The sequence below is a fragment of the Gallus gallus genome, chromosome 6, assembly GCF_016699485.2.
Source record: "Gallus gallus isolate bGalGal1 chromosome 6, bGalGal1.mat.broiler.GRCg7b, whole genome shotgun sequence".
Classification (NCBI taxonomy): Eukaryota; Metazoa; Chordata; class Aves; order Galliformes; family Phasianidae; genus Gallus; species Gallus gallus.
Window position 1 is genome coordinate 23,940,434 of NC_052537.1, and position 14,293 is coordinate 23,954,726.

The 14,293-nt window shown below is 49.8% G+C and overlaps 1 protein-coding gene across 9 annotated transcripts; it reads left to right on the top strand.

The window, feature by feature from the left end:
- The first annotated feature begins 643 nt into the window (after positions 1 to 643).
- Positions 644 to 13,542, top strand: MFSD13A (major facilitator superfamily domain containing 13A). Of its 9 annotated transcripts, none has more exons than NM_001397280.1 (9): positions 644 to 683; positions 6,122 to 6,390; positions 6,836 to 6,915; positions 7,403 to 7,877; positions 8,783 to 8,869; positions 9,814 to 9,910; positions 10,656 to 10,827; positions 11,421 to 11,614; positions 11,809 to 13,542. In NM_001397280.1, exons 2-9 carry the CDS (start codon positions 6,199 to 6,201, stop codon positions 12,060 to 12,062), a joined length of 1,551 nt encoding a protein of 516 aa, NP_001384209.1. In that variant the 5' UTR covers positions 644 to 683; positions 6,122 to 6,198; the 3' UTR covers positions 12,063 to 13,542. The 9 variants fall into 9 exon arrangements, with proteins under 9 accessions (NP_001384209.1, NP_001384207.1, NP_001384208.1 ...); NM_001397278.1 differs by having other exon boundaries at positions 7,403 to 7,852; positions 8,752 to 8,869; NM_001397279.1 differs by having other exon boundaries at positions 644 to 662; positions 7,403 to 7,852; positions 8,752 to 8,869.
- Positions 13,543 to 14,293: the final 751 nt, after the last annotated feature.

A 14,293-nucleotide genomic window follows, 5' to 3' on the forward strand; every position in this document is an offset into this window, starting at 1 on the left:
TGGGCCTGCTGCTGGGCTGAACACCTCCACGCCCCTCCCTAACTACAAGAGCTGCAATTAACCACCCAGTTTCCACAAGTTCACGAAAGCAATATAGTTAGAAAGCTGCTGGTAACCCTACAGTAGGAAGTAATGGGGTGCAATGGTGCTTCTGAATGTGGTGGTTGGGGCCTTGTCTCTGTTTCGCAGGTGAACGGTGCTGGATCAGCAAGAGCTGCAGGGAGAGGCCAAGGCAATGTGTACACCTCAGGCTCCAGAGAAAGCACTAAAATCTGATCTAGAATTGTAAAAGACAACTGAAGACTCTTTTTCTGTGCTTATATTTTGGACAACGTAACGTAAAGCGAATGCTGGAAGATGCTCCTATGCAGCTGATGAAGGCGATGGGAAGGGCCGGGAGCGCACAGGGCAGAGCTCGCCGTTTCCATGACGACTGGAGGACCCAGGCACGCCGCGTTCCGAGCAGACCATAGAGCAGCCAGCGTGCCCTGGCTAGAAGGGCCCTAGGGAGTCCTTCCCACTGCGGAAACAACTTCCGGGGGGGGAAGCGGGGGCGTGGCTAATGCAAATGAGCCGGCGAGGAGGTAATTTCCCCCCGGAAGCTGCCCTCGAACAAGATGGTAGCGGCGGCTTCGTTCGGCGGGGTGCAAGATGGCGTCAGGGTGGGGTCGGGAAGCGGCTGGGTGCGCATGCGTGGGTGTGCGGCTCGGTGGGGCGGTGCCGGTACTGAGCGCAGGTAGGGGGTGCTGGGGGGGAGCGGTGCCGTGCAGTGCTTGGCCTTGGCCTGGGTGCGTGTCCCTGTGTGCGGCAGAGGTGGGGGTCCTCGCATCTCGTTTCATTAGCCTGCGCTTTGCAGTGCGGCCGGGCCGTGCTCGGCCCCTCCGGGAGCTGTGGGTGGGGTGTGAGGGAGCGGCTGCTGCTTCGGGGTCTTTGCAGCGGTAGGGCATCTCCTGAGGGACTCAAGGGGCTGTAAAACGAGGGCTCGGACAGTAAAGGAGTGCTGTGTGCCGCCAGCTGTCTCACCGGGTCCCCAGAGTGTGGGCCCCAGCCAGGTACATACGTTAACAAACTCTGTAATCTCATTAGAATATGCAGTCTGACTTAATGAGATTGCTCTTGGAGAAGAGGGGGCTCAGGGAGGCGTTATTGCTCCACCCGGCTCCCCGAAAGGAGGCTGTGGTGAGGTGGGGGTCGGCCTCTGCTCCCAGGTAACAGCAGTGGGACAGGAGGGGGTGGCCTCGTGTTGCACCGGGGGGGTCAGGTCGGGTATTAGGAAAAGCATTTCCTCAGAAAGAGCTGTGAGGCGTTGGCATGGGCTGGCTGGGGAAGTAGTGGGGTCAGCATCCTGGGGGTGTTCTGGAGAAGAGTACGTGTGGCGCTGAGGGATGTGGTATGGGGCCGTGGTGGGCTGGGCTGATGGCTGGACTAGATGTTCTTAGTTATCTTTCCAGCCTTAATGATTGTACAGCTCTCTGCTTGGACACAGTGCCCCCCTGAAACTACCAGCTGGTTTGAGATATCAGTTACCCCATTATTGTCTGCAGGGTAGTTCTGTTTACATGCATGATCTCAGAAGGAGTGACGGAAGCATCTGATGGAGACACACAATTGCCTGTAACAAGAAGGGTGTTGGCCAAACGTTGCATGATATTATCTGTCGTTGTTGAATTGGTAAATAGTGCTGGGAAACACCCCCATGGGGCTCATCAAAGTGGTGAGTTTCCTTGTCAGACCCAGGAGGTAGTGGATTTGTGGGAGCTTCATTGCTTTACCCGTCGATACCAGGCTGTTAGGAGTCTGTTGTTGGTTCTACGTAGCACAGTATTTTGTGCCCCATTGAGACCCTCCTTTAGCAAGTGGATTATCTGAGGAAATTAATTATTAAAATTTCAGAGGAAGTGCAGCTGACAAACTGAGTCCTGCAGACAGACCCACCTGTAATAGGGTACCTGGGGTCAGTGCTCACCAAAAGAACTTGTCACTGACTGGTTGTCCTGGCCAGGTGAAGAAGTCCATAGCTGTGCTTCCTCTGCTTGAAGATGTGACCCATGGGACCTGAAAGGAATTGATGTGCCTGATGCTGCGCTGTACCAGGGCAGGGAGCAGCAGCTCCTTCATCACTGTGGCTCCAGCCTGGCTTCTTTGGGAATGGGGTTGGACCACCACTAGCAGCCCTGGCATGTCTGACCATGAGGAATATCTAGAAATAAGCCCTCTGGAGTTGCTTATCCCATCCGAAGGTTTATTGTGTTGTGGGTGTGGAAAGACAGAGCTGGTCTGTCCCTATGCTTTAGCTAATAAGCCTCCCAAACTTCAGAATATGCAGCAGAGGCACTGTAGTGACTGCTGGAGCCAGGACAGGCTTATTGAGATATTCAGGATATTCCTGTATTACTCACATAGTGGAGAATGCACTGGAAAGTCTTGCTGTTGCTGTGGTCAGGTCTGCAGATGGCTACTTTGGTGTACAGGAATCACCTGGCCCTGCTTCAAGGACTGGACTGGGCTAAGATGCCCATATGTGGCTCTGCTGCCAACTTGGTACAGGTGGCTTCAGGTGTGGCACGTGCAGCTCAGGCACTGGAGCTGGTCTGTTCTAAAGCCCAAGGGTTGCGAGTTGCTGTGGGGCACAATAGCTTGTGAACCCAGCTGTGAACTGACTAGGAAGCTAGAACAGATTTAACAGCCCCAAACTGCAGTGTGTTTCCAGCTGCCCTTTGTCAGCACTCTCAAACAAATGCTTTCCTGGTAGATGGTGTTCAAACATCCTCCTCAAAAAAGATAAGATCTGCAGACGTCAGTGGCAGGAGCAATGCCAGATGTCAAATGCGGAGGTGGAAGTGTTCTGAAGTCAAGGCTGGTTGCTTTCTAATTTACGAGCTTGTTCCTTTATGGCTGTGTGTTATTATTCCCTCTAGCAGCTCCTTTTCACCTTGCTTCTTAAAGCCTAATTCTGAAAAGTTCTGACATACTCCATGACTAATGCTCTGTCCCAAGGAAAAAGGTTATGAAAATACCACTGTGGCAAGCTTAAATAACACAGTGCTTTAGATATAGCAGCCCATAAAGAAGCAGATTTTGTTCCTATAATTTGTTTCTTTTCATCCTCGTATTTTCAGATGAGGGAGTTGGAGGGGGAAAAAAAAAGCTTTAACAACTATCTCAACAAAGTGAAATCACTTAGGCATGTCAGCTGGCTGCAGGGGTTGCACATCTGTGGGGGAGTGACAAGGGAAAAGGAAGAGGGGAAGTGGAATGCAACCTTTTTTAAGCAGCGTTGTATGGTGCAGATGAGAAAACAAGGTGTCTCTGGAAACTTGAGCAGCTGTGGTGCGTGCAGCTTGCGCTCGGTCAAGTGCCATTCGGATGGGATGTGTGAAACGCAGTGCAGGTACTGAGCCTGGCTTTGCTTTCAGGCAGGATTCGAGTAGCAAAGTCAAGTCCACGTTAGTGTGTGGATAATGGCTGTGCCATCAGAGCTGGCTGTGCTGGATCTGATGTACAGCCCGCTGTTAGTAGTGGCACTTGAGGCTTTTAGCAGCTTTGTCCCATATCCATTAGCCCTGCCCCTTTCCCAGCAACAGAAAGTAGCTAATTACTTCTGTGAGTGTCAAAGTGGAAGAGAACTTTTCAGGGTTGAGCAGTGGGGGGCTCAGGCTCAGCTCAGGACGTGGAATTCCCTGTAGTTCTGCTGTGACTGCAATGCAGATCTCGGCTGTTACTTTGTGTGTCTCCTTTTGGGTGTGCACAAGATGTGTTGGGGCACCACCAGCACAGTTCTCAGATGAAGGTTGCTAGAGGGGATTTCCCTGACTGTTTCCTTCCATGGTTTGTGTACAGCTGTTTTCCATGTATTTGTCTAATCCTTTCAACTTGCCACCCTCCTCTGCAACCTCATTTGACAGCACATCTCAGACATTTGGTACCTGCCAGTATTTCCAGGTACTCAAAACTGATTTCCTGCTAGTTACTTATCCTGGCACAGATCTGTTCTGCTTTCCCTCTTCCCACTCTGCTTGGGACTCTGTGTCCTCCTGAGCTTTTTCTCCCTGCTTGATGGGTCCCAGCTGTTTGGTCTTTCCTCTACCAGCAGCTGCTGTATCACTTCAGCTGCCCTCTTTTGATCTCCTCTCTGCACTAACCTTGTAGCCAGGTTAGATGTGCATACAGTGCTCAAGATCTGGATGCACACAGGCTTCACACAGTCCAAAATGATGCTATCTGCCTTGTGCTCAATCCTGTTCCTGCAGGTGCCCAGTGCTCTGCTGGCATGATGTGCCCTTGAGCCAGTCCCCTGCAGAAAGCTTGTGGTGAGAGGCACAGGGCTTACGGTTGGGTCAGCTGCCTAGCTCTGTTCTTCTTAACCTTTATCTTTATCCATCACAAATTCTTGATTCCTTTTCAATTTGTGACCATATGGAATGCAGTTTCCCTTTGCGGCTTGTCAGCATGTCTGTCTTTAATTACACCTATAACTGCTCATTGTCTGGCTGAAGTCCCTTTGGAGCAGCGTCATCCTTTTATCTGGCCGTGGGTTGTGGTGTGGTGGGATGTGGTGTGGTGGCGTAGTCCCACGAGAGCTCTGCAGTTGGATCCAATTGAGCTCTATCACTTTGGCAGGATTGCTGTGCCGTTTCAATCTAGTGATGTAATTGATTGGAACAAATGCTGTGCCTGCTCCTGCTGGGCTAATTATGAGGAATTCCTTGGGCTGAGCAGAGCAGACGGATATCTTTTGTTTTTCTACTCTTGCCTAGAAGTGGTCAGACTCATGGCTTCTGGGAAATGCTGAATGGAACTGGAGTTTCATCAGTTTTCATACCCAGCTGTTCTTCTCTTGATCTGCTGTTTCTGTATGGGCTTGCTGTGGCTGATGTTGCAAGCCCAGGGGGATGGCTTGGTGCATCATTTCCTGTTCCAGACACACTGCGTTGTGAAGTGGTTCTCTGACATGTCTGAACAGGGTGTGTGGCTCTGGAGGGCTGCACTGGGAGTTGCAAGGATCATCAGCTCCTTTATCTTGCTTCTGGCAGCATTGAGATAGCGACCCTGTTGTCACCTATCATGTGAACGGAGCTTCTTGGGATGGCCTGGGCTGGGAACCTGACCGACACTGATTTAAGAGACCTTAACTTCTCACCAGATACTAAATGCATCCATCCAAAGAGGTGCCCTGTGTTTTGCCTTAGGTGTTAGCAGATGGAGTGTGAGAGGGGGCTCAGTCTGAAGAGCATGGTCCTCTGTCATGGGAAGATGATGTCCTGCTGTGGGGATGGGCTTCTTGGCCATGAGCTGTGGCTGGTGCTGGCTGAGCAGTCCTTCCCTCCCTTCCCCTCCTGCCTCAGCCCTTTGTGAACATACAGTGGCTTCTTCCAGGACACAACTACTGTTTCCACTTGCTTTGCTTCCATATATATTGCTGTCTAGCTGAAGCATCTTTATTTCAGCTTCAACATTCAGGCTGTCCCAAGATGTGCTGGACAGCTGCTACTTGACTTTGGGTAGCCCTTGTTGTGTGATGGCACTGTGTCTGCTGTGTGCCATCGAGTTCTGATCATGTCTCTTTGTACCACAAAGCAGCAATGTTACTTGCCATAAACACCTCCTGTCTGAGTGAGCCCAGGTGCAGTGAGCTGTGACTGCCTGGGGATAGCACCATGCATGTGAGAGATTACATCAGAGCTGTTGTCACTTTTACTTGGCTGAAAATTTACACTAGTACCTTAAAACGTCAGTTGCTAGCTCTGTTTTCTGAAGGCTGCTTTGTTTGTGGCCACGTAGGTTGATTCCTCCTGCGACCTTGCCTTTGAAGAGATGGAAAGAACTGATCAGCTGACTGCTGGATAACAAGAACACTAAAGTATAAAGGACAGGGCAGGGACAGCGTGCTCACAAAGAGACAGCTGCACCCCTGAGCCTGGCCTCAGCTTAATGGGACAGCTTTAGTGCAGCAGACAGCTTCCAGTCTCATAAATCCCATCCAATCTCCTTTTGAACGACATCTCAAAGCAATGCTAATTCTGATCTCTGCTGGCAAAGATTTGTCAATTAATTTGATTCAACTAAGTTCATTTAATAAATTGAATCTGTATTGTTTATTTCTTTTTTTTCTCTTTCACAGGAGCAACAATGGATTGGCCCCAACAAAGATGTAACAGGTGCTGTGAGAAGACATCTCACCTGAAATGGAGGTGATTCATGGAGCTGAATGCTGACCCCATCAACATGGGGTTGCGGCTGTTGGCTTGTCTATTTCATCTGCCCACTGCAGTGATCTACGGGTCCTTGTCGCTGTTTGTTTCCATTTTGCACAATGTATTTCTCCTTTACTACGTGGACACCTTTGTCTCTGTTTACAAGATCGATAAACTGTCCTTTTGGATAGGAGAGGTTAGTATTTTTGCATGGATTCCTGCTCTTGTAAATAAGAAATTCTGAAGCTGAGACTGGTCCTTGCTTTGTGCAGGGCATTTACTGTAATAGTTACATTCTTCTTTGGAAAGGGAACAAGGGCGTCCTCTGTGTGCTAATTTGGGCTTTGCAGTTTTTCCCACTTACGTAAACAGAGAACAAGCTGGGATAGAAAACCTGAGGACTTTGTTCCTCTGGGAACATTGGAGTGTTTTACTGGTGTGAAAAACAGCTGGGTTTGTTGTGTTAGTGGTTGTTGCCCCAGACAGGGGAATTGAACAGTGGTGATGGTGCAGAAAAGGTGCACAAGGGGTTCCTGTGATGTGTTCACTGTGCAAGCTCAGTGCTGCTTGATTCAGTAACAAAAGCGCATCTCTCCAGGAGCTGTTCTGTGGTTTGTTTCACTGATCTGTTTCTTTTCTAGACAGTGTTTCTGATCTGGAACAGCCTCAATGACCCTCTGTTTGGCTGGCTGAGCGACAGGGTGTTCCTTAGCACGCAGCAGTAAGTTATGTTCTAAATAAAAAATATAAGCATGGTGGTGGGAAAGGATAACTGTTTCCACCTGGGATGCCTCAAAGTTGTTCTCAAATTCTTTGGATTATGGACCACTGTTGGCCATTAGCATTTCTTGTGTGCTTCAAGCTTTCAATGAAAATCATGGTGTGGCTTCCTGCATCTAGTGACAGTGGTTTAAGTGTTGGTTGAAATAATTTGGGTAGTGCTGAATTATCAGGGAGCTCCTTATTCTAGAGGAGGAAAAAAACCAACAAAACAATGATATTTCCTTCATGCTTCTGGACTCTTTACATCCATATTTTTTGTGTATTCACATATTAGCTGAGAAGTTATCTGACGTGGTTACTTGTTACATGAGCAAAAGCTGTGTTGATGTCTGGGCCTCATAAGCAACTTCCTTAGAGAGCAAGGATGCATGATTGTGCTGGGTTTTGTCCAAGAGTCTAAAGTTTTCTTTTGTCTTCTGTTGCAGGCCAGGAGCAGAGATTTCGTCCCCAGAAGTAGTTCTGAAGAGGCTCAGAGCACTAAGCCACAATGGCCCTCTCTTTGCCATCTCTTTTCTGGCTTTCTGGGTTGCCTGGGCTCATCCTGGTTTGCAGTTCCTTCTCTGCCTTTGCATGTATGACAGCTTTCTCACCATGGTTGACCTCCATCACAACGCCCTGCTGGCAGACTTGGCTGTTTCAGCAAAAGACAGGACTAGCCTCAACTTCTACTGCTCCTTCTTCAGTGCCATAGGCTCGCTCTCTGTCTTCATGTCATATGCAGTATGGAACAAGGAAGACTTCTTTTCCTTTCGCATATTCTGCATCGTGCTGGCCTTCTGCTCCATCGTTGGTTTTACCTTGTCCACACAGCTGCTCCGCCAGCGATTTGAGACTGATGGGAAGGCAAAATGGGACCAGGAATCAACCTTAAAAGAGTACGTGTCATCAATTCTCCAGCAGGTGATGAAGGCTTAACTTATGTCTTTAGAGTCCTGTTATGTACTGCAGCAAACTGTAGGAAGATCCAGGACAAGGCAAACCATTGCTAATTATCTGTGGTTCTTATCTGTTGATACAGTTTTCAGAATCACCTCTGGCTGAGGTCACTCTGGCTTCTAAGGCCCTCTGAAAACAGGACAAAACTATCTTGTGACACCACTGGCCCAAACTGGAGGCAGAGCCCTGACCTGCTGTGTGATCTATCCAGTGTTTGGAATGTGAAATGACTTTATCTAGAGCACCCATTGAGGCCTGTGAGTGGCAGTATGTCAGCAGCAGCTTATCATTAAAGTATTCCTGCTTGAGCATGAGACTACTTTAATGCCCATTTCCTGTGGAGTAGGACAAGCAGATCTCTTACCTTCTTGCTCACTTGGCCTGCCTGGCAGTAGCTGGGCTTTACTGGGGAAAGCAGCTGCATCATGACCCAGTTCAGCTCCTTTGCTTTTCTTTGGGCTGCCTCACTTATCTCTTGTTATAAGCTACTAGCACTGTGTTCTACAAATGCTGCAGATCCTGATGGGATCTGCCAGGTGAGCTAGCCGCAGGGATCTGGAGTAGGAGTGTAGTGGCTGCTGCACAAATGCTTTTATCAACAGAAATTGTAGGTTCAGGAGACTAGTGTTGGTTGGGAGATCTCTAGTGTGTTGTCCTCACATTGTTGTGGACTCTGCTGTTTTGGTCCAAGGAGAGGGAAGGTTCAAATGGGAGCTGAGGAGGGACAGCTCTGCATCTGCACAGAGGCTTTTCCATGCTTGTTGTGAAGGGTTCACTGCTGTGGACTGTTGTAGTTTTTTTTTTTTAACTTCCTCCTGCCTTTCTCATCTCCCTGTAGGCTGTACATTGAGAAACTCTCTGTTCCCCAGGAGAAGAGGATCACCCTGGTAGAGTATCTTCAGCAGCTCTCTCGGCATCGCAACTTCCTCTGGTTTGTCTGCATGAACCTAATCCAGGTAGGTGCAGCAGTGACATGCTGGGATTCAGAGGATGAACACTGGCTATGGCTGTTGGGTGATTCAAATGCACAACTTCCCAGGAAGGGCAGGGGAGTTTCAGATGTCTGCTTGATATCAGAGCCTCCCACCCTTGCACGCTGTGATCCATCAGCTAGCTGCTAGCCACTATTTCTACTTCTGACCTGAGGACAGTTCCTGAACATTTGTGTGGTTCTCACTCCTCTGCAGTGCAGGTTTAATTACAGGGGACTGGTTGAGCTCTACTCAGTCCATCTGGGATGCAGAAGCACCAGGCCTGGCTTGTGGTGGGAAGAGTTCAGGACTACAGTTTGCTGGCTTGGCTTTCCTGAGGCTCATGTCAGTGTTCTCACTATATCCAGCTGGATCTACCTCCCATCTGGCTTTTGCAATTTCTGTTTTTCATTCTCTTCATTGATTACTACCAAATGCTGTCAGCCTGCCCAGCTTTCCTGAGCTTGATGTGCTGAAATCAGAGCTCCATCTCAGGGAGGCTCTTAATGCTGGTTTGCATCTTCGTGTTTGAATTTTGTAGCCTTCTTATTGTTGCTCTCCTGGCTGCTTCTCTCACCTGTCATGCCACTCTCTTCCTCCAGATCCCTGTGGCCACTGCTGTCACCTCCTTGCTGTTCCCTGCCCCAGCAGTGCTGTGTGCTGCATGTGTGCTCTGTGAGCTTGCTAGTGAGGAATGCTTCAGCAGCTGGGATTTGGTATTGACCCCAGGCAGCCTTGTGGTCTCAAAGCCTACCATGCTGTAACCTCCATAGCCAAGCTCTTGCTTTGCTAAAGTACTTGGGGCCCATCCTGCACGATCCTTTGGCATAAGAATCTCATCTTAAGGGTGGGGGGAGGGCTGTTAGCTTTTTCTGTTCAGTCCTACTACTGTTGCTGCTTACCAGCTTGTTTGTGCACTGCTTTCACAGGTTTTTCACTGCCACTTCAACAGCAACTTCTTCCCCCTGTTCCTGGAGCACCTGCTGTCAGATAAGATCTCTGTATCTACTGGATCCTTCCTCCTCGGTGAGTCTCAGAAGGGACTGGAGGGAACAGCTGAGTTAGGGCCTGGCCTGAGTCTGGATTCTCTCTTTGTAAAATTAAACGGGAGAGAGGTGTGCTCACGAACAGATCTTTGGGCTGTAAGATTCACACATGCACACACCTCACAAGCTTCCTTGGGGCTTCTGAGTCTTCTTTCCTGGGCACAATAAAACTAATTTTGAGCCTTTTTCTAGAGGTGGAGAGCATGATGTCTGGATCCTGGCCTAGACTCTGTGGCTCTGCATAGATATTGCTCTCAGTACAACATGTTTGCAGATAGAGCTCAAAGATGCAGCAGGGAACACAGTTCCTAATTTAGTCCCTCTCCGTGGCATACGAAATGTGTCCAGGCTATCTCAGGTCTGTGGCAGACATCCTATAGGGCTGTTGTCACCCTTGGAGGTTTCTGTGTGGGCCAGTTCTGGTCACTGTGTCCAGTCTCATTGCTGCTCCATGACAGAATCCCAGTGACACTGGGCAAGTCTTCCCTCTTGCTTATGAGTTGGGTGAAGAAGGCCTCCCTCTGTAGGAAGAGTGTGCTGTGCCACAAAACCACTGAATACATCTGCTACTAACACCCCTGCTTTTGTGTGTGTGGCAGGGGTATAGGGTATTTTGCATCACTTGTCCTCCCACATTGGCACTTTGTCCTCCCTTGGTATTGGTCCTGGAGGGATAGTGGATGCTAAAAGTCTCTCAAGCTATCTGTGCTGCTGTCTCTTTTCAGGTATCTCCTACATTGCCCCCCATCTCAACAACCTCTACTTCCTGTCCCTTTGCCGCCGCTGGGGAGTTTATGCTGTAGTCCGAGGACTTTTCTTTCTGAAGCTGGCTCTCAGTGTTGTCATGCTCCTGGCAGGACCTGATCAGGTGTATCTGCTCTGCATCTTCATAGCAAGGTATGCACACAATGCTTGCTTTCCTTGCTCTCTGGCAGCTGGGAAGGGAAGTGACTTGTCCCAGTTTCCCAGAGGGAAGTGTAGCCAGGGTCACACAAAAGCCTTGTGGCTTCCAGCTCTGGTGTCTCCCTCTGACAGCTCCCATCTCAGGAGCAGTCAATGCTGAATCTGCTGGCTGTGCAGGCAGCAGTGAGGGGGGCAGCAATGTTCAGGCTCTGCTGTGTGAGAGGACAAAGACTTGGCAGGGCTGGTGGCTGCCTGTAGCAGCCCATGCCAGCTACTGAGCTGAGCTCCCTTTTTCTTCTGCAGCCTGTGTGAAGTGATTGCCCTCAGGATGTGCTGCAGCTGTGTCTTAGCCTCAGCCCAGTGTATCTAGTCCCCAGGCCCCTCTGTGTGGCAGATCCAAGGCATCACTGTAAGGCACACAAGGCTGTTATCGCTAGAAGCGTTCCTCCCAGTAACCAGGGTTTCTGAAAGAGTTATTTTAAGTGTTAGGGAACCTTTCTAATGTCTCTCTCTACTTTCTCTGATCTCTCACCCACTCCTGTAACTTCTTGGTGCCCCTATTCAGTGCTTTGCCTGTTGTCCTGCAGCAACCGGGTGTTCACAGAAGGGACCTGTAAGTTGCTCAACCTGGTGGTGACTGACTTGGTGGATGAGGATCTTGTACTAAACCGCAGGAAGCAAGCGGCTTCAGCACTGCTCTTTGGGATGGTTGCTCTGGTCACCAAGCCAGGACAGACCTTCGCCCCCCTGATAGGCACCTGGCTGCTCTGTGTATACACAGGTAAGTGCCCTTTAGAAAGCATTATGGTGGAAGGGGGCAGACCTGTGAGCTCAGTGCCCTCCACACCATCTTGGGTGGATGCAGAGTTCCCTCACTTACAAAGCTGTGACTGGTCTCTGCATCTCCAAGCCCAATCACTGGGAGAGAGGAGTGTTCCCAGCGTCCCATCTCAACAGACTATTCTTCTACCCTAGGCTATGACATCTTCCAGCGTAACCCCTTGAGCAACGTGGTGAGTGCCCAGCCAAAGCTGGAGTCTGATACAATCTTGGAGCCAACTCTCCGCCAGGGCTGCTTTTACCTCCTCGTCTTTGTTCCCATCACATGTGCACTGCTGCAGCTCCTCAGTTGGACTCAGTTCAGCTTGCATGGGAAGCGTCTGCAGATGGTGAAGGCTCAGCGCCAAGGCCTGATGCAAGGCCGAGCACCAGAAATCAAAATGATCTAGGGGTGTTAGCGCCCCTGGGGGTGTTTCTGGTTCCAGGCTGGTTCAGGACTGCTGGCAAAGTGAAGAGATCGCTGGCTGGGAAAGCCCCCATGTTTACAATTTAACTGTGAAGTGCTGTGATGCCAATGTTTACTCATCCCAGGAGGTAGCCATGGGGAAAGCAGAGGAGTGTTGAGCATGTACTGGGCCTGGGATAGATCACTTGGCTACAGCAGTGAGAGCATTCTAGCCTTGCTGGTCCTAGAAAGCAGAATTCCAGGGCAGGGTTGCAGCATGTGCTGGAGATGGTTGCATCCCTGGTGTGATATTCTACCCTGGGCATACCTATGATGACCCACAGCCCCTCAGACAGAGCAGGAAGGGGGAGCAACTAGAAGCCTTTCCTTGAGAGCCCTGTGATTTTTGGGAATGAAGGGAGAGGCTCACCATGTGACAAAGGAGGATTAACTTCAGAAGAGGAGGTGAGATGGCAAGACCATTAATGCCTTTCCCAGTAAGTGGTACAACCTTTCTCACATTCAGTGCTATGGTTCTTGGACCAAATCTGCTCTTAGGCTTGTTTCTGGGACAATATGCTGCACAGGATACACAGATGTTCCCTACTATGTGGCCTTGCACAGGGAGGTGCTGGGCTCAGAACCTGGATGTCTCATATGGCATCTTGTTGCCGATGTTCATCCTTCCTCTCCTTAGCCCCTTGCAGTCAGCACTGTTACAGCAGTGCTTCCCACATTAGCTGGTAGGTTCAGATAGGGAAGGAGCCTGTAACACAGCAGACAAAATGCTTCTCTCTGAGGGCTGACCTGCTACCTGTGTGAAGCAGCCCAGTGCCTTCCCTTCTTGCAGAGGGGGAGCACAGCCTGGAGGAGACAGCAGGTCATGCTTTTGTGCCTTCTATTCCACTGAGAAGCCCATTTGATATAATGTGGGGCAGTCACAGGGTTGAGATTTTACTTCAGGGGAGAGAGACATCCTCTTCTGTGCTTCAAACAGAGCCCTGGAGATTCATTTTTTTCTGGTTGCTGAGTGATAGAGCCAAGGAGAGAGGGAAGTTCAGTCTATTCCTCTGGCTGGGAGCAGATGGGGCAGATGGTTACCCAAAACCCTTAATATGAGGGAGTGTCTTCTCAGCCTTAGGGTGGCTGTGGGCAGGCAGAAGTCATGTGCTGAAGTAGAGTGGGTAGAGGCCAGCAGCACTCTGCCCTGTGCTTCCTGCAGGAGGTGGAGATTTGCTCACATTTCTGCTGTTATCCATTTTGTCACCTCCCAGGCCTTTGTACCAGGTTCCCTCTGCGGATGCAGCCCACAGATCTGCTATCTTGCCTCAGGATATGGCTGCCTCCTGTCTTGGACCAAGACATTTCTCTTGTGAGGCTCCTGTTGGTCTTACTTGTTCAATCATAAGTTATTTGTGTAGATTTTAACAAAGTTTGAGAATGATTATTCATTTCATAAATTAAAATATGATTTTTTTTCTGTATTACTGTGGTCTCATTTGAATTGGCAGCCACCCCATCTGGCCCTGCGTGGGCTTACCTAACCACACAAGGCGCTGGGTGCAGTGTCCCTTGCTGGGGTAGAAGGGAAGTAGGAGCTGCAGTGGAGTTATTTTGGGATGCTGCTTGACCCATTTGCACCTGGTAGACACTCAGAAATGTGCTATCCAATAATGAAGATGTGAGGCTTAAGGCAGCAGTGCATCGCCACAATTTTACTCTGGCCACTGCCAGTCTGTGACAGAACCAGGTCTGATATGTTCCTGCTCAGTGACTTTCTAGCAGGTGGATCTGACATTTCTGGGTTCATGCAGTAGTATAGGGGTACAATCCCAGGTGCATGGGAGAAAATGAGATTAATCAAAGGAATGGAGGGTGAAGTAGACACCCCTTTCCAGCAAGACTGGGTGCTGGGGCTTGAGTCAGTTACTGCCTTTGGAGGAAGGTAAGTCACTTGTTCCTGCTGCTCTTGAAGGCCCTGGGTGACACAAAAGCTGGGGGGGAGGTGCAGGCCTGCATGCTGAACCACATACCCACTTCCTCAGGCATGTCCTGGGAGCAAAGCTTGCTGATGGGCCCTCAGTAAGCACCTGGGTTAGCACCAGTTCTGCCCATGCCAGCAGCATCACTCCCATCAACCTTGCTCAGCTGGCACAGCCCTCGCTGCTTGTACTATCCCCTTCCAGTTTCTCTACCCTTCAGCTGTTCTGTACCTGTCTGCAGTAACAAACTAAG